This window comes from Podarcis muralis, chromosome 6 (genome assembly GCF_964188315.1).
Source record: "Podarcis muralis chromosome 6, rPodMur119.hap1.1, whole genome shotgun sequence".
Lineage (NCBI taxonomy): Eukaryota > Metazoa > Chordata > Lepidosauria > Squamata > Lacertidae > Podarcis > Podarcis muralis.
The window spans coordinates 51,349,642-51,373,995 of NC_135660.1; the positions used below are offsets into that span (position 1 = coordinate 51,349,642).

The window sequence follows — 24,354 nt, forward strand, 5'->3', positions numbered from 1 at the left end:
GCCCTGCACCATGGGTGTCTCACCCCCCCCCCCTTTGCGCAGCAGATGAGCCACACTGGACACCCAAGCGGATAGCTACGCCGCTGGGATTTTTGTTGTTTTGCTATTGTAGGTTTTTACAAAAATATTATTGTCAGTTAAATGCATCACTTTCACCACTAGAGGGGCCCTTCTCCAAGTATTTCATTTATAAACTAGTAAAATGCAAGTTTTTCATTTCAACAAGTAATCATTTCAGGCTGTCTCCTCATACAGATTGCATGCCCATTTCTCATACGGATTGCATGTCCATTAATATTAGAACAGCTCCAAAAGACCCCACATTTTTAGCTAATGCATTTGTGGTATCTGAGGCTTGGTTTAGACTATGTGTATGCAATAGACACCTGGATATCATGGAGCTGTAGTGGGTCATGTTTTCCCCCTCCCCAGTGCAATTTTTCTAGAAAAAAAGTTGCCAGAACTCACCATGAACCCCTCTGTTGTTCTCTTATACAGTGGTACCTCAGGTTACATACGCTTCAGGTTACATACGCTTCAGGTTACAGACTCCGCTAACCCTAAAATAGTGCTTCAGGTTAAGAACTTTGCTTCAGGATGAGAACAGAAATTGTGCTCTGGCGGCGCTGTGGCAGCAGCAGGAGGCCCCATTAGCTAAAGTGGTGCTTCAGGTTAAGAACAGTTTCAGGTTAAGTACGGACCTCTGGAACGAATTAAGTACAGTGGTGCCTCGCAAGACGAAAAGAATCCGTTCCGCGATTCTCTTCGTCTAGCGGTTTTTTCGTCTTGCGAAGCAACCCTATTAGCGGCTTAGCGGCTTAGTGCTATTAGCGGTTTAGCGGCTTAGCAGCTATTAAAGGCTTAGCGGCTTAGCTGCTAAAAGGCTATTAGCGGCTTAGCGGCTTAGAAAAAGGGGGGGGGGAGCGGGAAAAAAATCATAAGACTAGCAAGACGTTTTGTCTTGCAAAGCAAGCCCATAGGGAAAATCGTCTTGCGAAGCAACTCAAAAACGGAAAACCCTTTCGTCTAGCGGGTTTTCCGTCTTGCGAGGCATTCGTCTTGCGGGGCACCACTGTACTTAACCCCTGTACCACTGTAATGGCAATGTCACCCAGTTGAGTTCCCAGAACTGTCTGGCAAGTTCCAGCTGGAAAAAAAATCCCTGGCGTCTCCCCCACCATACATCCACCAGGAGTTTACAGATATGTGTACTATTTGAAATTGCACAGCTGCATAAAGTCTCCATTTCCCTAAGTACCTTAAAGATAATCCTGAGAAATGACAGCTCTTCAGAGCAGACATAAGGGGAAAGTCTGTACTTGCTTACATACTGAAACAGCTCCTTGCCATCAGAAACGGTTCATTCAAGCAGGGAGACCAGGGAACAAAAGCAGGGTCTGCAACATGCCCCTGTTTCAGTTCTGGGCCCTACTTTTACTTTAGCAACACTTTTGTTAAACTTTAAATATAAGCCAAATCACAGGGAATTAATTCAACTGCCTGTCCCTCAGTGTGGCACATGTTTTATTGCAATGAACGCCACAGAAGAATAAAGCCACAGTGTTTGTTTGTTTAGTCAGTAAGCATTCTACATGTTTTGAACTCAGCTCTTTACAAGGCAAAATCTACAATACGCTGAGGAAGAGAGTACTTCAGGTGAAACTGCCTGAAAGGTAATTGTGGGGCTAATGAACCCTAAGGCGGTAACTCAGCCATTTATGAAAGAGCTGCCACACTCAAAATGCAAATAAAGTTTTATAAGCACTGACCGACTTATTTTGTGTCTGAGCTCATTGTACACGTCTGGCTACCTGAACTCTCTGTGACAAGTTGAGTGATCTGAGGGGTGGGGGTTACGTGTTGAAATGGCATTCATATACACTATGAAATGGTCATTTGAGCATTCCACCAAAGGCACAATGGCTGGACAGGAATCAAAACAGCAGCCACACACTCGAGAGAAATATGCATTCGTCTTGAGTTTGTTGCCATTTTAGAAATGGTAGGTTTCTGTGACCCTTCTCTAGATGGATGGAGCCTTACCTTTTGGGGGCAGATGAGTTGTGCTTGTTTGTAGTTATTTTGTGCATTGTACCTATTTCTCACCCCCCAGGTTCATTTCTCCCTTGATGAGAATGATAAGACTTAATTATCTGTTGGTTGAAACAGGTATCCCTAGCGAGGCAGATACTGTGTTTAACAAGGAGCCCAATACCGTGACTGTTGTCATATCAGTGTTGCATGGGTGAGGTTATTGGGCTTCTATCAGCATGACCATCAGAAGGGCGTGAGTGACATCCTGAGGCTTACAAAGTATTGCAAAGAAGCAAAGGCCTCATTAACCATGGGAACAGTTGCAAAACCTTAGGAGACCGTATGCATCAGATGTTTGTAAGTTTTAGGGCTGACCCAAGGTGAAAGGCAAGATGGCATCCCCTCCCAGTTCCACATACAGAAGCCAGTCAGACTGGCAGCTGAATCTTCCTTCAAGACTGACGAAAGCATTCTCCAACTGTGGGCAGTGTGTGGTAAACTTAGGACAGCCCACATGTAGTACACATAGCCCTGTACTATAACATCTTAGTATCACTCACTGCTCCCCAGTGTCTGCTGCCTGAGGAAGACACTCCACTTTGTCTAAGGGTGAGGCCAGCCCTGGGTATTTTAAATGGCACTTAGGACATTCATACAGTTATTTACTATCTATCAACTGTGAGACAGGAGATGTAACCTCCGCCACCCACACTCTCCTAGACTGGATGGATGTCATCCCCAAGCAAACCAGTAATTCCAAATCGCAATACTACACATAAATGAAACACAATAACCTCCATACAAAGAAAAATATGAACATCATCTCCCCCTTCCACTTGCCAGATGTCAAGTAAGTATTCTTATTCATATTATATTGTACGATCCTCACTCAACTTTCTTCCGCTAACTGGGGATTCCAGTGTGGATGGCTGTTGCTGCCTGGTGCCACTGTAGTGGGTCCAGGAAGGCTGCCATCTTCCAGCGCGGCCAGGGCAGGAGATAGCTGACACTGCCAACCTCCAGCTGCGTTGGGCCCCCTTGTAAGGGTGGGCAGTGACCACTTAGCCAATTTCTCATTCCTTCACCAGGGATCTTCTGTATCATATTGTTACACAGCACCTCAATCTCCACTGAGCGACTGTATGAGATTCCAGGGGTTCCAGATGCTCATTATACATTATACCCCAAGAGTGTCTCTCATTGGTCCTCTCATAGCTTCAGCAAACTTAAGTGCAAAGCAGTCATGGCTCCCAGTCTCTCAGTGCAGCCATTTCCAGCCAGCACTGCATGGAGTTCTGCCTACTTCCTCCTACTTATTCTAAGAAGTCTTTGCAGGAAAAAACTCATCCTGTTCTGCTTCCAGCATCCCACCATCTCTCTGTGACCTCCATTTCAAAAGACTCCTACAAAAGGCACTTTTTCCTGTGGAGACATCATGTCCCCTGGTAGCCCCCCCTTTCTTATCTCAACTTTTGTCAGGGTAACGGCTCTGCTATCACTTGCCTTTGTTGTGAGTCGAGGACCCACCACCCGCATAGGGATAAATAAGACACAAGGACACATGTATTTTAGGTTAATGGCCTAAAGGCGGCCACAACTTTATTGGTTACAGCATGTGAGTGGTATTGGCTTAGGCACTGGATCAAACAATCTATATTACTCCACCCCGCTCAGCAGGGAGTCATCCGAAGGTTAACAACCAGTGGTAGGAGCTTGTTGATGCAAATACAACTGGAAGCTACCCCTGATGTCACCGGGGATCATGCCATGGCCTTAGCCACTAGCAGGGCATCGGACAGGATCCATGACTGCCGGATTCCTTTAACAGAATACCCAACAAAGGGAGGGGTAGGTGATGGCCACAACCTGCCCTTCAACACACAACACATATTCCAATGCCTAACTGCCAATATCCGAAAAGTTGTGACGATTTGCTACGAGGTAGGTGAAAAACCAAGAGGCTGTTGCCAGTTTGCCAAATGGATAAAAATTCCTACCAGGCCCCCTGGGCAACCAGGGCAACCAACCAAAGTCCATAGCAAGGTCAAAAGCATAAATACGACCTAAAGGGAGGGTGGGCGGGTGATCCGACGACTCCAGGCAGCAGCATGAGGGCAGGGTGCTGCTGCGGCTGCTTGAATGTGGCTAAACCCCGCCCCCAAGCCAGCCCTATTGGCTGGCTGATGGGCGCAGTGCGGCAGCTGGGAAACTGATGCAGGGGGCCGAATACGCCCCCCTGCCAATGCGGGAACCAGCTCCCGCTCACAACTCCTCCCTTCTAGTAGGAGGAGAGGCTTTCTTAGATATCACCTCTCTAAACCAGCTCCTGAGGAAGCTGCCTTGACTTCAAGCCCCGCATTTACAATGGAACCTCAGGCTGCGAATGTGATCCGTGCGGGAGGCATGTTCGGAACCCGCAGTGTTTGCAACCCACAGCGCCGCATCTGCACATGCGTAGGTCATGATTTGGTGCTTCTGCACATGCTCAAAGTGTGGTTTAGTGCTTCTGCGCATGAGTGATCGCCGAAACCTGGAAGTAACCCATTCCAGTACTTCCAAGTTCGGCGTGGTGCGCAACCTGAAAATGGGTAATCTGAAGCGTCTAGTACAGTGGTACCTCAGGTTACAATTTCAGAAATTATGGGGAGAACTTGGCACCCAGGAATTTTAGTGGTGATCCTTGCCCCCTGCAAACCCATAACAATATCATAAAGGTAAAGGGGACCATTAGGTCCAGTCATGACCGGCTCTGGGGTTGCGGCGCTCATCTCGCTTTATTGGCCAAGGGAGCTGGCGTACAGCTCCCTGTCATGTGGCCAGCATGACTAAGCCGCTTCTGGCGAACCAGAGCAGCGCACGGAAACGCCATTTACCTTCCCGCCGGAGTTTGCACTTTGACGTGCTTTCGAACTGCTAGGTTGGCAGGAGCAGGGACCGAGCAACGGGAGCTCACCCCGTCACGGGGATTCGAACCGCCGACCTTCTGATCGGCAAGTCCTAGGCTCTGTGGTTTAATCCACAGCGCCACCCACGTCCCAAACCATATCATAGTAGTCTTCATAACCCAAAGGAGATAAGGCACAAACAAACAAACATAATTTTAGAAACAGAAAGCAATCAGGAAGTCCAGAGCTGTACTGATGCATCAGGCACAATATTCTCCATTTTGGAAATATTAACATACAGTATGTAATAAATGGCCACCAACTCACAGAGAAAGCATCTGGTTTCTTTTCCCCCTTCAGTATTGCTACACCATGAGTTATTTTTTCTGCAAGGGCTATTCACAGCCGAAATTATTTTTAAAGGACTAGGAAATTATGCAACCACATCTAGAAACATAGAAAGCTGTCTTATCTTCTTTGGTGATCGCTTGTAGCTGAGTAAGGTTGTCTTCCATGAAAACAGTCTTAACAGTGAGTCTGTAAGTGACTGTGGAGGCCAGTTTCGGATCCACATGTCTTTCCACAGTGAGGACATAGGTTTCTGGGCAGAGTTGATCATTGTGAGGGTCTGCCAAATGTGCCTTCCTATTAGCTCGTTTCTCCTTTTCGCCCTGAGCTTGTTCATCTTCAAAGTCCATGACACATTTGGTAAAGCCTGTTCTCCAATTGGAGTGCTAGCAGGACAGTGTCTTATACTGTCAAACTGTTGGCCCACCCAACCCAGGATGGTCTACACTGCGTGGCAGTGGCTGTCCAGGATTTGAGACAGGCCTTACCTGGAGAGGCTGGGGATTGAACCTGTTGCCTTCTGCATGCAACCCGGACACTGAGGTCCAGCACCGAGGGCCTTCTGGCGGTTCTCTCACTGCGAGAGGCCAAGTTACAGGGAACCAGGCAGAGGGCCTTCTCGGTAGTGGCGCCCTCCCTGTGGAACGCCCTCCCACCAGATGTCAAAGAGAACAACAACTACCTGACTTTTAGAAGACATCTGAAGGCAGCCCTGTTCAGGGAAGCTTTCAATGTTTATTGCAGTATTTTAATATTTCTTTGGAAGCCGCCCAGAGTGGCTGGGGAAGCCCAGGCAGATGGGCGGGGTATAAATAATAACTTATTATTATTATATTATTACAAAGCAGATGCTCATACCACTGAGCTACAGCCCTTCCCCTTTAAAGTTTCAAAAGTAGCACAGGCCCTGGGTCCTAACTGGATAACTCTTTACTCATAGATGAAGAAGCATTAGGTAACTCCATATTTCTCATCCCCACAGTCTCTTTCATCAATTTAAATACACATGTGACTTCAGGAAGTAACATACAAACTATTAGCTCCTCCTATGTCTGTTGTTGAAGTAAATGGTGAAACTTCAGAGGGAGTCGGTCCACAAACAATGAGTCAAAGATGACAGAGGCAGGAGGATGAAGCAAGCAGGAAGGAATAGCAGAAGCCCAAATATTACAAGCTGCCTGGCTGTTTCATGCATATAAAACTGCATGATTAGCATCCATAGAAGGAAAATACACTCCTACCAACTTGGATCTTCTCCAGACATATCATTTCCGGAAGAATATTCTTTGTCTCTTCCCTCTCTCTGTGATTCTTATGTGCACAGGAGGGAGAGGATGGAATAGCACAGCAGCAGGAGAGAACCATCTGAAAGGGGATTTCACAGCATTTTTGAACTTCAGGCTTTAGAATGGTAAGTGAATGGTTATACATACTGATGTTCAGGGTAATTTATTTGATGTGGAAAAGACTATTTTCTGTAAAGAGAATGGAAATGCAACTGGGAAACTAGGTTTTATTATCCAGTCTTAATATGGAAAGACAACCAATGATATTTTAATAAATACAGTGGTACCTCTAGTTACAGACTCAATCTGTTCCGGGGTGCCATTTGCACCCTAAAAAGTCCGTAACTAGAGCAGCGCTTCTAAGCGTGCGGCACAATAGAACACTTCTGCACATGCGCAAAGCGCGCAGGACGTTTCTGCACGCGCACACATGGTGAAAGCCGGAAGTATACACTTCTGGGTTTGCCGCGTTCACAAGCGGAAAAGATGCAACATGAACCTAACGCAATACGAAGCATGACAGCAGTTTACTGCTGTAAACTGATCCAAAAGGAAATGCCAGAATTCCTAGCATTTGAAGGTTATGTGGAAGACTATGTGGAAGACTAAGGCTATGTGGTGGTGAACTAATGACATCTCCACATTCATGTGCCTTCTGATTCATATCAAATATTTTGCAGTATGATTCTCACACCCACCTCATACTATGCTTCTTAATTGCTATCTTGGTTCAATTCCAAGAAGCACTGCCATAGTGTAGGAGGCCAGGAATGAGGATTAGGTATTTCATGTACTGCATTTGATACTACTGCCTGCCTTGGTTTACGAGTGCTTTGCTGGGTTTTACAAGCCCAAAGACTTTTGCCACACAAGAGGAGGGTTCCTTTCCATCATACAATACAATAAAAAATAAATTAAATATAAAAAAGTAAAGAGCAAAGAAAATAAAAAGTCCTCCCTTCTCACAGGTGAATCTTAACTCTTATCCCACTCAGAACTCTCCCAGCTCACACCTGGGAGCTTCCCTTTCTTCTTCCAACTTCCCAGTCTGAGATATCTTCCCTTCCCTGCCTCTCACACATGGTCCTTTACCTTCATGTGTGTACAATCCCCTCAATGATCCAGAGTAGAGGACACCGAAACAAGGAAAAAAGAAGAAAAAGAAGCAGGAATATAAAAATAATAAAAGAAATTAATAATAATAATAATAATAATAATAATAATAATAATAATAATAATAATTTATACCCCACCCATCTGGCTGGGTTTCCCCAGCCACTCTGGGTGGCTTCCAACAAAACACTAAAATACAATAACCTATTAAACATTAAAAGCTTCCCTTAATAGGGCTGCCTTCAGGTGTCTTCTAAAAGTTTGGTAGTTATTTCTCTCTTTGACATCTGGTGGGGGGACGTTCCACAGGGCGGATGCCACTACCGAGAAGGCCCTCTGCCTGGTTCCCTGTAACTTGGGTTCTCACAGCGAAGGAACCGCCAGAAGGCCCTTGGCGCTGGGCCTCAGTGTCCGGGCAGCATGATTCTTCTTAAAGAAGAAAAAGGGAAAGAGGGAGAAATAAAAAGGGCTTCCAATTCTCTGTCAGTTATATACATATAAAGGTTATTCAAAGTATTCATTCCAGAATGAAATGCAGCTGTTCCTCGTTCTGTTAGGTGATATTTTCCCAGTCTCCAGATCCAGACATCTCAAGTTCATTCATTTCCCCTTTCAAACAAAAAGTCTTAAAGGGCTTCTCCAATTATTATTATTGATAAGTGTCAAAAAGTCTTCCCCAGTCCAGCATAACAACTATACCTCCAAAAACTTCAAGAACCATTCCTCCATGTTGAAAAGTAATATATCCTTCATCTTTAGTCACGCAGAAGTCTCTCTGCTGTGGTCTTTTATTAAAACAGTGATCCATAGCTGAACTGTTTTTGTTTTTTTAACTCCTTCCATTTCTGCTTCTTTCATTCTTTTTTCAGGAATGTTGCCAGAGGCTTGGTAGCTTTTCCCTCTAAATTCACTCCAAATTGAGCACACAATGCTTTCTCTCTCAGCTCTTTCTCTACCAGCTCAGAATATTTCTTAATCTCTCCATCTGTGGTTTCATTGCACTCCTCTAACATCGTAACTCCACCCCTTGATTGGTTCACTCCTCTAGGCACCTGTGTGAAGGTCCTCTCCATTTCACCATCTATTGCCTCTAGCTTTAGCGTTTCACTTTCCTGTTCTGGCAGTCCTTTATCAATATTATTCTCCAAAGGATCTGTGTCTTCTTTAACCTCATCTTTTCTGGTCTATTTTCATTCACCATCTTGTCCAGTAATCGCCACATGATGCAAACAGTCCAACAGTGCTTTTGTTGTACTAAGTATTCTTGGTATTATTAACAACTCACTCGCCACCTTAGGGGCTTACAGTCTCCGCCTTAAAAGCCTCCCATCGAGACAGGCTTTTTTGTGTGTGTCATATATCTAAGCCCCAAAGCATCCCAGTTATGTTTGCTACAGAGAAGAGAATAAACAGCACCCACAGTATTTCATGTTTAGCTGGAAAGGATATAAGGTCATGGGGGAAGGGGACCTTGTACTGTGCTGATATTGGCTGCACTGTTAAGTAACTTGTTTCAGCAAATGAGTGGTTCTGGAATAGTAAAACTGCCACAGCATAGATGTATAACATCTATTGCATAACATGTATATTTAACATTGTATAACATGTATATTTAAATTTATTGCAGATTCCTATAGTTTGGATTGGTGCTTTCCTCCTCCTTGGCACAGCAGAAGGTGAGGCAATACTTTACACATTATGTATTTCAAGAGAACAATTTCATGATTAGACAAACTAAGCTAAAGCCTCTTCCAGTTTGCCACCAAATGGCATCAACATCCTTTTGACTGGCAGAGAACCAAAGACTGAAACATTCTAGAAATTCACTTTGCAGTTTGTGGCATGACAATGTGACATTTAGGGGATGCGCCACAGCTCAGTGGTAGAACATCTGCTTTTCATGTGGAAGTTTCCAGATTCAATTCACAAAATTGCTAAAGCAGGACTGGAAAAGAGTCCCTTCCTGAAAACCTGGAGAGCCACTGACAGTCAGTGTAGTAAACTAGATGGACTAGTGGCAATACTTCCGAGATGTTTGACTGAAATTTAGTGACAACCAGGCTCTTTTGTTACAGTTCTGTGTGGACAACCTTTATTCCAGGATAGTAAACATATGGAGGAAGAATAGGCTTTTATTGTCAACCTCTACACATTTATTAGGTTTCTGCATAGAACCTATGCATGTACACATTTACAGCATCCAACCAGAGACATCCGTAAAATGATCTGTGGACACACATTTAAACATATGCATTCTTACAAGAGCAATGGGTCAAATGCAGACTATGCTACTTAATATCTAGCCTATCCCATTGATTTTAATGGGAATTAAGATATGGTTAACTTCTTTATAATTTATTTCAATTCAACAGTTTCTATATTGCTTAATTACAATTGTCTTTAAGTGGCTCACAAGAAACTCCATGCATAAAACTGTTGATTATGATTGGTTTTGGTTAATAAAAGAAGAATTTCCTGAATCTGTGTCTGGTAAGAGAACTACAGCAGAGATTTAAAATCACAAAACTTCCAGCAAAGTAAAGCATGGGAATGTAGGCAACTAGACTTTTAAAATATCCCTTTTTAAGTTACTTACAAGGTTCCCCCTGTATTCCCCTTTAGCACAGAAAAGACCATGCAGATTGGAAAGTTTAAAAATGTTTTTTTACTTACAAACACTTTCAAAGGTCAGATTCATGTGCTTTTCCATACGGCAGCAAGAGAAGAGAGGCAGTAAAGCTTAGCTTCAAAATTGGTGGTAAAATGGTTCTAAACATGTGGTCTGGGCTTAGAGTGATTAGCCCATACATCTTCTCTGGTCAGATTCACATGGTGGAAGGGAGTGAATAGAGAAACTTGACTTCCTTTGTTCCAAGTTAAGCGGGCGTGACCTAGTTAAGTCTAGCAGAATAGTTTGATCTATGGTCTTAACCCCTTCATGCATTAACTAGAGCTAAGCATGTTGGATATATGAGGCTAATTTATACCACTAAAACTTAGGCAGTAGTCCTAACCACATTTACCTGTAAGTGCAGATCAATCTCACTATAATAATATGAGACATTTGTAATATGTGATGCTATAGGTGATACAATGTCTGGTGAATGCCATGTACTTAACAATTTGCCTTGCATGCTCTCTAGCCAATGAAGTCTGCTATAAAGACCTAGGTTGCTTTTCTGATAAGCCCCCTTGGTCAGGAATACCTGGGAGAAAGTTGTTTGGCTTACCAGCATCTCCTGAAAGCATGAATATATCTTTTTTGCTTTTCACTAGAGAGACTGGGAATCTTTCACAGGTGAGACAACCTTTTTTAATTGTTTATTTAAGAACTGTTGGCAATATCTGTGTATGCCTGTATGTGCTAGGCTTGATCCTGTCTAATCAGACAATGGCATTTGCTAAGACAGAGGTTCTCAGCCTCCTTTTTTCACCATTTGACCATCTGACAGGGTTGCCATGCCTGTGGATGACAGAAACTATGAAGCTCTTTCCACATTGGAAATGGTATCTCAGGCATAGGCAAACTCGGCCCTCCAGATGTTTTTGGGACTACAATTCCCATCATCACTGACCACTGGTCCTGTTAGCTAGGGATTATGGGAATTGTAGTCCCAAAACATCTGGAGGGCTGAGTTTGCCTATGCCTGTGGTATATAATTGCTAATGAGGGATGGGAGAGAAAGTCAATTCAGTTCTCATTCGAAAGCTAACTCACCTGTCACGCTTTCCAAAACAAATCACAAACTGAAATGCAGCCATGCTTTGAAATTCACACTCCTTTGAATTTTGCAATGCAGTTCTCCAGCCAAGAATGTGCACAGAAGTGCATCTACTCATGTAAAGTCTGCACAGAATTGCATATATTACTGAAAATAACATAGAAAATGCATCATAACAGAAGAAAATGCTTTGGAAAAATGTGTACTTTGGGCAAATTGCATACAAAAATGTGCCTATTGGGAGAAATTGGCACTAAAATGCTGAAGAAGTTTCATGATAACTTTTTTATATTAAAAAAATAGTTTGCAAATGTGGAAATATGGAGAGCTGAAGATTGGGAAAATGAGAAACTGATATAGACATATTCACTCATCCTGATGGAGAACTAATCATTACAGTGGTAACTTGGGTTAAGAACTTAATTCGTTCTGGAGGTCCGTTTTTAACCTGAAACTGTTCTTAACCTGAAGCACCACTTTAGCTAATGGGGCCTCCCGCAGTTGCCGCGCCGCTGCTGCGCGATTTCTGTTCTCATCCTGAAGCAAAGTTCTTAACCCGAGGTACTATTTCTGGGTTAGCGGAGTCTGTAACCTGAAGCGTATGTAACCTGAAGCGTCTGTAACCCGAGGTACCACTGTATAGGATTTGAGATATATACACTTGTAAAGCAGGCTAGAGATGAGCTAGCATTGAAATCTGTATTGCCAAGGAGCATATGAGTCACTTGAGGATTTGGAAAACCTCAGATTCTAGGATCTTTTCACAAGGCATTAGTGCCAACAGTTGAAAAATCAAGCACAATTCTAGCCAGTAGAACTTTGAGGATGTTGGTACCTGAGAATAAGTGAGAAAACATTCTTTGCTTTGAAGATCCTTAAAATAAATTAATTTTATATTTTTAATTCCCAACAGAAACTGTTATACACCGAAAAATCAACTGTTCAAAATTCCTATTTCTCTCCATTGAGGAAAACTCGCTTTGTTATCCATGGATTTACCAGCACTGGAAAATATGGCTGGGTTGTGGAGATGTGCTTGGTATGAGATTTATCTTGACTAGTTTCCTTCTTCAGGTACAGAATCTAGGACATGGGAAACAGGTGAACATTATGCAAACACACAGGCTCACAATAATAACAATGGGAATCAGTAGGTCATTTTGCCTTCTTCAAACTCGGGGGATGCATTGGTTTGCAAGAGTCTTTGGTGTCTTGCTCTAAAATCACACCTTACTGTACAGTTGCTGTCTCCTTGTCGTGCACTGTGACCTGGATTGTGTAGGCTAAAGTGTGGAAGGTGGGCAGAAGGCTAGCCCTGCTTCTGGGTATGAGATTGGACTACCTAGTTTTTGGATCCTTTGAAACTGGTGATCAAGTACATTTGAAAGAACCTCCAGTGTTTCTGATTGCATTAGCAACCTCTAACATATTACTTTTTCTGAAACATACATGTGATGCAGCTGCTGGTGAAGGTGGAGAACATAAACTGCATTGCTGTAGATTGGGAAGATGGTGCCAAATGTACCTACTTCACAGCCGCAAGCAACATTCGTGTTTTAGGAGCTGTAACAGCTTATCTTATCAACACTTTAGCGGTAAGTATGATGTTACGTTTCAGAGCCAGATACTATATCCTACCAAATCAGCCCTTTAAAAAAAATATATTTTATGTTTTTCTCTATAGGTATAGAAAATAAAAATGCATATAATAGAAACATTATACATGCAAGAAGATTCTAAGCAGATAGCAGACCCAAGTATATTCAAATAAAATCCCAAATCTATTTTGTTATAGAAGCACCAACTTCCCCATATGAATTCAGCCAGGTCAAATGCAGGTGCACCTCATCTTACGTAAGAGTTCAGTTCCAGGGATTATGCATAGATGTGGAAATTGCATCTTGCCAAACCCTTGGATCCACCCCACAACTAGTCAGCCTGCCTTCTATAAGGGGGGAGGGAAAGAGAGGACCCTCAGCATTCCCACAGCCAGTGCGCTAAGTGGGCATTGCCCCACAAGCAAGGCTAAGAGCTTCAGAGCTCTTTTCACACAAGGACCGCTTGGAGTTACCCACTGTGAAAAGTGCTTTGAAGCTCTTGGCCTTGTCTCTTGGGGAAGGCCTGCTCACTGTGCTGGCTCTAGCAGTGTTAGGGATACTCTTGCAAGATCTTGCAGGAAGTCGAATTGTCCCATGGAGTCTCAAGAGAACAACCCTACCAGTCTACCTTCAACTGTGTATAGCCGAAATTGTGCAAGTCAAATGTACTTGAGATGAGGCATTACTGCATGCTATAAATGGATACCAACTTTGTATGTAGCGTCCTAGATTTCATTCCGTTCCCACTTTATACCCTTTTACGTAATTTTTGCATTCATTTTTTCACATTCTGCTTTTATTGCACTGCCAACAAGTTGCACATACTGTACAGTTTTATTCATCTTTTGAAGCAAGGGTTAGGGTCTCGTTTCACTGCTTGAGGAAAAACAGGAAGTGCCCCCCACCTTGCTTCTGCTGCCCCCGCCGAAGAATCCTTAACTTATCCAGTTCACTCAATGCAGCCAGTGTGAATATAAGCCCTGAGTCCATGACAATTGCATTACAGTGCTTGTGCAAAACTCTCTGCTGCATTAATGTAAGAATGATGTCTCCTTTACTGATCATTTAAGCTTATATATTCCCCACCCCCATTCTTGAATCACTAGAAAGTGTATCACTATTGTCCATCCAAGATCCACCTCATTGGTCATAGTCTTGGTGCTCACACTGCTGGAGAAGTAGGAAGACGACTTCGAAGCATTGGCAGACAATTTTCAGGCATTGGCAGAATAACTGGTATGAATTCCTATCAAACTGCATTTTAATCTGTGTTGTGTATACACCATACATTTAAAGCACATTTCCCCCAAAGAATCCTAGGAACTGTATTTTAATCCCACAGAGCTACAGGATTCTGTTTGGGGGACAAGAGATGTGCTTTAAATGGATGGTGTGAATGCCACATGAGAAAGCTTGATTGGTGAAAGATATTCAGTGGGAAAATGTGGGATCTCATCTGATTGATAAAGGCAAACCAGATGCTTACCTATGGCCAAGCTCGTTCAGCTGCAACATCACTAGGAAATGCTGGAAGTATAAGGACCATTGATAAAAATGCACAGTAACACAATTGCAAGTCAAGGCTTTACATCATATCAGTATAGCTGACTGAAAAAGATGTCATACATTCTGCATTTCATCTTTCTCACCACATTCCAGCCATGCAGAAGATTGGCAAAAGAAGGTGGGAGTGAAAAGAAAGGAGCTAGCAACAGGGAGTAGATGTGCTTTATCCTGATTTTTAGGACAAAAGATACTGGGTGGGCAAGGAGGTTTCTATAGTTTCATGTGATAGCGGATCATCATTTTGAGCCTTATTTACTGTGTCAGCATAAAGGCCTGGTGTAGATGTTACTGTTGAAGAAATTTAAAAGGGGTTCCTAGACCGGAGGTAGCACTTCCAGAAACCCAAAGAAAAGGGTGCAGGCTGCATGTAAAAATATAGGCCTTCATTGAAATAAAAATGTTCACAGGGACAGCCCAAAAAATAAAGAGGCTATGAAGTGACATACAGGAGCATGAACTCTTATACACTTCTATGCTAGCCTGTGATTACAAACAACCAATCAAAGGATTAGAACAACTTTCCCATAGCAATTACAATCCATAGTCATCATTTGAAATCAATCAGAGATCCTTAGCTAACCTACCCCAACCTTCTCATTATAACAATATGTCATTAAACACTGCCATCCTTCAAGAACTAATTTAATTAATTTTCGATTAATTAAACTATTCCTTACCTTTCTACAACTGTTATTAATAATTTATTATTAATATATCCTTTCTCTATGTTAAGTTAAAATTAAATGATACTGTTCCACCTAGCTAGTCTCCTTTCATTTATTCTCAATTTCTATCCTTTCATATTCGAATACAGAATTTTCTTAATCTCCACTTAAAACAATCTGTTGTTTTTTTCCTACTAGGAGGAGTTGGTGAGGGTTCATATATGGATTGCTGAAGAGCACTGCTAATATGTCCGCTCACCTTTTCCAGTGGGTGGGGTTGCAGCCAGGCATCCAGGCTGCTGCAGTGATCTGGCGGGGGGCAGAGATTGACACCCCCTTCGTGCCATCCCAACCACGTCATGGGCACTGGGTGGAGCCACACCCAGGGGTGGCCCTGCTATCCAATCAGCACTGATAGGGGGTGTGGCCGTGAAAAACATAAACCACAGTGCAGCCAGGGGCCTCTCCTCTCTCGCCCTTTGCTGAATCTCCCTACCCTCTCTTTTTTATGCTTTGCAATGACACAACCTTGCTATGGACAAATGTCGTCTGCAATACTGTTGGGATTGGGTAGGATTTTTTTCCACTTGGCAAATTGGCACCAGCCATTTGGTTTTCGCCTACCTTGTAGCTATCGTCACAACTTTGTGAGGTTAGGCATTGGGTAAGCCTTTGTTTGGATGGAGGGGAGGTTGTAGCCTCTACCTGCCCCTCCTCATTAAGGGTATCCGGGGGTGTGGATTCTTTCCGATGCCTGGACGTGGGCTAGGGCCATGCCATGACCACAATGGGGACCCCTCAGGCTGTCCATATTTGATGTAAGTCATAGGGCTCCCCCTATTGGTGGTTTACCCTTAGATGGACTCCCTTCAGATGGGCAGGAGTAGAGATATAGTCTGGCTATGCCCAGTGTCTAAGCCAAACCACTCACATTTGTAACCAATAAAGTTGTGGCCTATTTGAACCCATAAACCTAAATACTTATGTCCATGTGTTTATTAACCACTAGGGAAGTGTGGGTCACGGAGCCTTGGCACACAGCAAATATGGAGCTTTAACAAACCAAATAGAGTCCTAACACAGAGATAAAGGGAGACAGAAAAATCTCCTTCATTACCATTCCTAATCAGGTTGCAGAAGTGTCTCCCAAGCTTGGGATCTCAAATGTTGTTGGACTACAACCTCCATCAGCTCCAAGCAGCAAGGCTAATGGTCAGGGATTTGATGGGTTGTATCCTTGGACCCAGGAAAAAACAAAACAGGTTTGCTAATTCCTAACTGGATTATTTTATGTTTATTTAGGCTTGGATCCAGCTGGGATAGGTTTTGAAGGTTTCCCTGATATGGTCAGGCTGGATCCTTCCGATGCTCAATTTGTGGATGTCATACATACCAATGCTGGAAAGTTTCCCACGATAGGTAACTGCCAAACACACATGAATTTTGTGCTGAAAGTTGAAGCATGGACCAAACCATTTATTGCCCTATGAATCTGTTTCAGGATTTGGTATGTTCAATGCCACTGGTGATCTTGACTTTTACCCCAATGGTGGAAGGGTTATGCCGGGATGTGATGATAAGAATACAACACTAGTTGAAACTGACTTTGAAGGCTTTGATACAGGTAAGCCTGTCTGCATTGTTTATAGCAGGGGTTGCCAAACTTTTTGGACCAGTGGGCATAGTTCAAGTTTTGAAAGTGTGCTGGGGGCACCAGTCACAAGTATGGCTGCAATGGGGAGAGTGTCATATCATAAAATTAGAGAGACAACCACCATGACAACTTTATGTTTACCTTGGGAAGTCAGCTGTGTCCTACTGGTTCTAACTGTGGAGATCACATAATAATGATTACACACAGAGGTAACAACAACACCAGGAAGGTGGTCACATCACACACATTCTGATTTCACAGAAATCGCTTAGAAAGTACTTGCACATTTTGCACCATAACTTTTTTCTAGGAGGGCTAGAGATTTGAAAGAAAGAAAGAAAGGTCAGAGTCCAAGGCAAAGGAACCAATGAAGGTGTTTGTGGGTACCATGTGCCCTGGTGAGCCCTGGTTTATAGCATATACATGCAGAGTCTGCTTATATAGCAAGCTTAAACCAGAAAGGGGGCAACTTGCTCCATTCCACGTGTGGCTTCTAATGTATATTTGTAATTTACTTTGCTTGTGCTATCTCTGCCATACTCTGTGATTTATAGGACCTGAGCTCTAGGATGGTGCTGTAGCATGCAAAATGTGCAGGTGCTATTCTTACATAGAGCCTTGAATTTAGTAGACAAGATTTGATAGATAGAGCACAAAGACCATCCACCACACTTAAATGTTGCATCCACATTTGTCCTGAATTGCATAAGTTGGTGTTTGTTGTACCATAAGTGATGTTGGATGGGGTTGTAAAGCTCTTCACTGAGGCTTGCAGCTTTTCTTTTTTCTTTTTGGCAGAAATGGAGGGCGTTGGAAACTGTCACCACTCAAGAAGCCATGAGTACTATAGGTACAGCATTCTCTTTCCTGGAGGATTTGTTGCTTACCCATGTGAATCATATGAATCCTTCCAAGAGGTAAGCATGGTGGTCTAGTTTGATTAGATTATATCAGCATAGCAGGGCCAATACCAGACTTGGCAAGGGACATGGGACTTGGCACAGTGCCAATGAGGGGCCTTCCACCCCCACTCTGCAACTAGGGCAGGGCCTAGCATGTACTACAGATCTATGAAATCAATAAATATTCTGCATCTAAATTTTATTCCATAGAAGAATTGCATTTTCAAAGCTTTACTAGCAGAACTCAAGTTTCAAATGTTAATCTTACAAAACTTCTTTCTCACAGACTGACTGAGCCCAGTGTGAGACTTGAGAACAGATTTTACTAAAATGTAGTTAGGAATACAAAACACTCTGTCTCTCTTGCTCTCTCTTTCTCCTTCATGCTACATGCTGAGCCAACGCCCAGAGAGAGAGAGACTACACATAGTTTTTGCACACGCAAGCAATTTCATTAGCATATATAAACATTTGTAATAGTATTCAAACCTTGTGATTCAGTCACAACCTCAAGCTGCCTCACCTTGAGTGGAAAAAACACCAGTTCCATGGAAAAATACTGGCCATGTGCTTAAACATTCTTTACAGTAACTTGAATACAATGCATTTAAAATATCCAACATTTAATGTAATATTAAACATAAACTTGCACAGACTCCGTACACATCAAGGGTTAGGCACAAAGACTTTCAGAGCAGAATGTGAGCGTCAGGCAGCCTTGAATACCAACACCTCTCACTGTAGAAATTAAAGGCAATTCAACTATCCCCATCCCATCAGTGCAAGGATTTCTGCTTGCACAACAGGACTTCCCCCTCCCCCTCAGATCTACCCTGGAGAGTTGGGGGAACCACTAGAACAGATTTAGGGAGTGTGCAGGTGGAGGAGAGGGGAGAATAATCCATTGTGTAAGCAGAAACCTTGTGTTGATGGAACAAGAAAGTTAGAAGTATGTTGGTTACAATCCCATGAATCAGCTGCACTCCAAACCTTGTTTACCAGGGATTAAGTTCCATTGACTTCAACTAGACTTGCTTTTGAATACTCAGGGTTAGGATTGCAGGTATTGAGTACTCCAGGTTAGTATGGGGAAAATTGCAGAACAAAAATAATAATTCATACCCCTCATAGGTTGAGACAATGAGGCGGAAGAGCAACAAAGGATACTTGAACTGACACCATAACAAATGTTTGAATGGAAAAAAGCAAATGCTCTCTTTACCAATGCATTATTTTCTCCTAGGGAAATTGCTTTCCATGCCCCAGAGAAGGCTGTCCAATGATGGGCCACTATGCTGATCGGTTCCATAATAAACTGAGGAATAACAACCCAAAGTACTTTTTAGATACAGCACCTAAGAAGCCATTTACCAGTAAGTGCACAAATTAAAGTCAGTTCAGTACAGATACACATGGGTGTCATTGCCGTGAAATCTGTTGATATACAAGACTCTTTTCAGCAGTCCATGCAGTGATCACAGTTTTGGGAATCAAAACAGGACACATAGCTGTGACTTCCCCATTGTTTTCCATGCAGAGAAATGAACACGTTTTCAACTGGAATCATTTCCAAGTGCCAACACAGTGCAGGGACGATTGTTGTGGATTTTCTAATCCCAGGTGACCTTGTAAAAGCCCCAAGAATGTGTTTGAAGTTGCAAGGAACAGATTACAAAGTTCCTGGTCAGTTTTCTCTCTCTCCAAGTGTGAAGCCTTCAGTAGGAAACATAGAAAGCTGCTTTATGCTGAGTCAGACCATTGGTCCATCTAACTCAGTACAGTCTTCACTAACTAGCTGTTGCTCTTCGGGGTTTCAGACAGAAATCCTACCTGGAGATGCCATGGATAGAACCTAGGACCTCCTGCATGCAAAGCACTTGTTCTTCTACTGAGCTACAGCCCATCCCCAATGTGTGAAATGATTAAAGATCACATATCAACAAGCACAGGAAGCAATCACATATGCATGGATAATATTCACACACCTTCATGCTGCAATCCTAATTATGCATAACCAGGAAGCATATCTCTCTGACCTCAATGAGATTCATTTATTAAACATAAAATTCCCATTCCTAATTAGGATTGTCTAATTGGGCAATGTTGATGATTGAGGTACAAATAAATGCTGTTTTTCATGGGCAAAATACATAGGGAAAGGCAATGAAATACTTCACACATTTGGGCACTGCACATTTTTCTTTTTTCCCTTTGTTTTTGCTAGTTTTAAAATTCAAAGGGGGGGGGGATAATTGGGCCAAATGTAGCACCAGCTTCTTAAGAATTAAAGAAATTAAGCTCTTCCCACACTGCAGTGGATTTAAAATCATACACCTTTAATTTTATATTAATAATCTAAGCTTCGAACCAACACAGCAACAGTGGCCTGGATCCAAATTTCAAGTAATGAAAGTCTTGTTCAACTCACCTCTTCCCAAATTTCTTAAATTTAAGGCTATTAAAGTAACCACGGTTGCTTTTTCATTTGCCTCAGGCATGAATGCTAAATGCATAGAATTCTTCCTCTCTATTTGCAGTTCTTGCTCTTCCTACTTTCATATCTTGATTCATTATATATTTATTGTGTAGGCTGGCTATATAATATATCGGTCAAGCTATCTGGAATGACAGGCGTGAAGGGAGAAATGGACATAGCTTTCCAAATGAAAGATGGAAAGACAAAAGAATACCAAATTGGGAGGTATGTTTTATGATATAGCGAAATAGCAGGTTTTGCAGTTTTGCTCATACATGATTCAATTAATCATCGTTAAACATGTTTATAAGTTGTGTGCAGATATTTCACAAGTCAGCTGTTCTGTTTATATGCTGTGATGTTAATGTACACGTAGTTTCGGTTGCCTGTCACCAGGGCTATCTTAAGCATATGCGGCGCCGGGGTGCAAAGATCCGCCCAGTGCCCCTCCCCAGGTTGCCCAGTCCCAGGCGCGCAGGAGGGCAGAGCCGGCTGGTTGTCTCAGCATCTCACTGGCTCGGTTGCCCCTGAACTCGTGGTGCAGAGCCGCCCGCAGCAGAAGAGTCCACCGCGGTGCTCTGACCGACGGGCAGGCTCTTCCCCAGATTCTACTCTTGGGCCCTGGACTCTCGGCCTGGCACCCCTGAGAGCTCAGCGCTCGGGTGCCCCAAACCCCTACTGCCTATGGGTAAGACGGCCCTGCCTGTCACAGTTAAATAATTGCAGGTATGACAGTCCACAGCCTGCTGGTACTCTGAGGAATGTATAGGGCTGCTATGGACACCAACAATCTTTAACCTTAAATATGGAACCTACTTTTACTCTTTTGACTGTGCCTCTCTCTTTCTCTGTATGTGTCTTTTGCCATCCCTGCTTCTCTTAAAAGAAATCCTAATATGATGCCTAAATAACACAAACAACTAAAACAATTAAATGATCAACCAGTCCTTACAATGGAGAACGGACAGCACTGTAAAAGTTCAGAGCAGATTTTATAACACCTTGATGCCCTCTTTTAGAAGTTGGTATGTAATAATAATGTGCAACAATTTCATGGATTTATTGGGTGATCTTTAACAAGTCAGGCTTTCAGCCTCACCTGCTCATCCATCTTGAAATATATGTACGTGAGTGACACGAAATGTGAATGAGCAACAATAATTCCGCAGATTACCTGACTATTAAATTGACAATTGCACAGCACAACTGTTATATTGATGCTCTCTAATGACTTTCATTGCTTGCCCATTTTCAGTGGCAGCCTTAACCAAGGGCAAACCTACTCAAAGCTCATCAGTGTCGAAATTAATCCTGTAAAAGCTTCAAGAGTTGAATTTATTTGGCATAAGAAGATCTTCACTTCACACTGGGCTAAACTGGGAGCTGAAAGAGTGCGCCTAGTCCGTGGAAAGGATGGGCATGAGTAAGTATGGCTATTCTGAATGTTTTGATTTCATGATTTATACCATCAGGGGCGGGGGGGGGGGTGTCGTAATCTGGGCAGCCCAGGACCTCCATGCAAACTGCCCTGGCTTGTGCCCTAGAGAGGTCACTTTGGTGCTGCGAATGCAGCAAAAACAATGCAGGAGGCAGAAATTACAAGTTACCAGTCCCTGCGGTCACAGCATCCACTGAGATTCTTCAGTAGTCAGGGCCAGAGCTCCCCATTCCTGCTTTAAAGACTACTTGGATGATTAACAATTCTGTTGGAACAAACCACAACTTTCCAGTTGAGAAAATCATGTACATTCCTTAACTTACCAGTCTTATGCTCACACTTGGCTATCTCTGCTTCTTTTCAACATTCAGCGAAATATATTGAGGAGGGGCAAGAAAAACTTATTGGAAGTGAGAGATTTATTGACATGGTGGTTTCTGCCTTTTCTCTCCCAGATCTTTCTTTTGTGGCAGTGGGACAGCAACACATGGAGTTCCTCAAATACTTACACCTTGCTGAGCATTAAAAGGAAGCAGATTATGTATATGTAAACTACAAGAACATAGAACTACCTTTTTCACTTGGCCACTGAAAGAGCTTGAAGGTTTGAAACATAGTTGTGCTTCTTTCTTAGTCTGCTCTGTGCAAAATCATGGTTTGTTTTTAAAACAAGAAGTCATTATTATAATTTCTATCTGCTTCTAAATGCATGAAAGTACTGTAGACATAAAAAATGGATGTTTTGATGTATGCTGGGAGTTCATTCCAGATCCAGAACTGAATTGATTGACTTGATATGTCCAAATGGTGAAATGTGTGTGCGTATGTGTATTTCTATGTGTATGTTTAATAGGAATCTGTTGCTCACATTTCTACAGAGACATCCCACCTCACATTTTGAGCATCAAGTAGCAAAGCATGATATGTACATAACAATAGCTGCTCCAGACTACATTGAACCCTCATGCAAAATATTGTATTTAGTGCTTCGTAGAGATGGTATATTATTTTCTGTTACAATAGCTGTGTGCCTTTTAGCTGAAGAGCAGGGGTATGTATGCATTTTTTGTCAGACTAATTAATGAATGGCTGCAAAAAAAAAAACCCACAATAAAGAAATTGCAACAACTGAGTAAAAATGTTGCTTGCTTTCTTATTTTAGTACCCGTGATAGAATCCCAAACTCTCTCTACAAAAGTCTATAAATGGTGAGAGAATGCCATCTATCTATCTATCTATCTATCTATCTATCTATCTATCTATCTATCTATCTAATCTATCTATCATCTATCATCTATCTATCTATCATCTATCTATCTATCTATCTATCTATCTATCTATCTATCTATCTATCATCTATCTATCTATCTATCTATCTATCTATCTATCTATCTATCTATCTATCTGCTTCATTTATCCAGTAAATTTATAAACTAATTCCTCATAAAGAAATAAATTGGTGTACATATCTGATTACACATGACTAAAACGCATGAGACAGTTATTCTTTTTATCATTTTTTGCCTGATTATTTCCATACACATTACCCACATTTGTGCCCTCGGGAGAACACTTTGGTGCTGCAGATGCAGCGTTTGTCTTCACCCCCAGAGGTGCACTTCATTATCTCTCGAGACAGATGGATGCCAACAACAAAATCTTCAACACAACAGAATAACTACAGTCCTGCCATATTTGAGTTTCAACTCCTGAAAGTAATAGTCCATTACCTTCCTTCCAACATGGTTTTTTGAAGACTAGTTCCATAAACTGAAGGTCCTGTGGGACCTCTAGATTAAGTAACTTGGAGGGCACTGTAGCTTAAAATATGTTCATTAATTTCACCCTCTTTATTCTAGTACTTTAGCAACTTGGAAACATGTCAGGTATATTAGGCCACATCTTCAGAGTTATCTGCTCACTCTGCAGGTTACAGTATGAACTGTTAAACTAAAACTCCTACAAGTCAAGCAGGTGGGTGAGGGTATCAGGTTTTTTTAAAAAAGAGAGAGAAGCAGATAAGCTGCTTCTGTACATAGCAGAAGTCCAATACACGTTAATGGTTTACTTGCTTCCATCATCTGACAACAGCTGACAAATGAACATATATTTCATATATATTAAATAATACCCTGTGGATATAAGTTCAAATATTTTGCAGTACGTGAGTTTTGTCTCTTAAGCACATACAAAAGCCCAGAGATCAATGACTTGCAGTTGTTCCAAACCATTTAGCTCCCATCACATTGTATCATGGGGCAGAGCACTGTGGGCAGAGCATATTCTACAAATAATCAATGCTAAAAATCATGGGGGGGGCTTCAGAGGGTGAGCTCAGTCTGTCAAAATGCAAAGTCCCCTATTACCTTTACAGATTTTGATTTGCTCCCCATCAGGAAAAACAAAACAAAACAAGCTGTAGCAACATTTATGAACATAAGGTTCTTTCTGTTCCTTGAAGACAGAGCCATTGATAGCCTTATCCTCCATGAATTTGTCCAATCCTCTTTTAAAGCCATCCAGGTGGGAGTGTTTTTGGAAGATGCTGAAGACTTATGTTTTTCAGCTGGCTTTCCAGGTATTATGTTTATTAATTAGGTGGCAGTCTGGTTGAATTATGTTTTTATACACACACACACACACACACACACGTTGCTGAGTTGTGGT

General features: G+C 42.4%; 1 protein-coding gene across 1 annotated transcript; it reads left to right on the top strand.

Annotated features, from left to right (window-relative positions):
- The first annotated feature begins 6,390 nt into the window (after nucleotides 1-6,390).
- Nucleotides 6,391-22,847, top strand: LOC114597456 (pancreatic lipase-related protein 2-like). Its single transcript, XM_028730142.2, has 13 exons — nucleotides 6,391-6,678; nucleotides 9,294-9,342; nucleotides 10,810-10,964; nucleotides 12,302-12,427; nucleotides 12,849-12,983; nucleotides 14,093-14,222; nucleotides 16,520-16,636; nucleotides 16,719-16,841; nucleotides 17,670-17,788; nucleotides 19,017-19,146; nucleotides 20,363-20,474; nucleotides 21,505-21,672; nucleotides 22,143-22,847. The coding sequence occupies exons 1-13, from the start codon at nucleotides 6,676-6,678 to the stop codon at nucleotides 22,204-22,206; spliced, it is 1,431 nt and encodes a 476-aa protein (XP_028585975.2). The 5' UTR covers nucleotides 6,391-6,675; the 3' UTR covers nucleotides 22,207-22,847.
- The last annotated feature ends 1,507 nt before the right edge of the window (nucleotides 22,848-24,354 follow it).

Excerpts from the sequence above, each read along its gene's own strand:
- LOC114597456 (XM_028730142.2), top strand. Across the intron at positions 16,637-16,718 it reads TGGAAAGTTTCCCACGATAG|GATTTGGTATGTTCAATGCC; the intron begins GTAACTGCCAAA and ends AATCTGTTTCAG. Across the intron at positions 19,147-20,362 it reads ACCTAAGAAGCCATTTACCA|GCTGGCTATATAATATATCG; the intron begins GTAAGTGCACAA and ends TTTATTGTGTAG.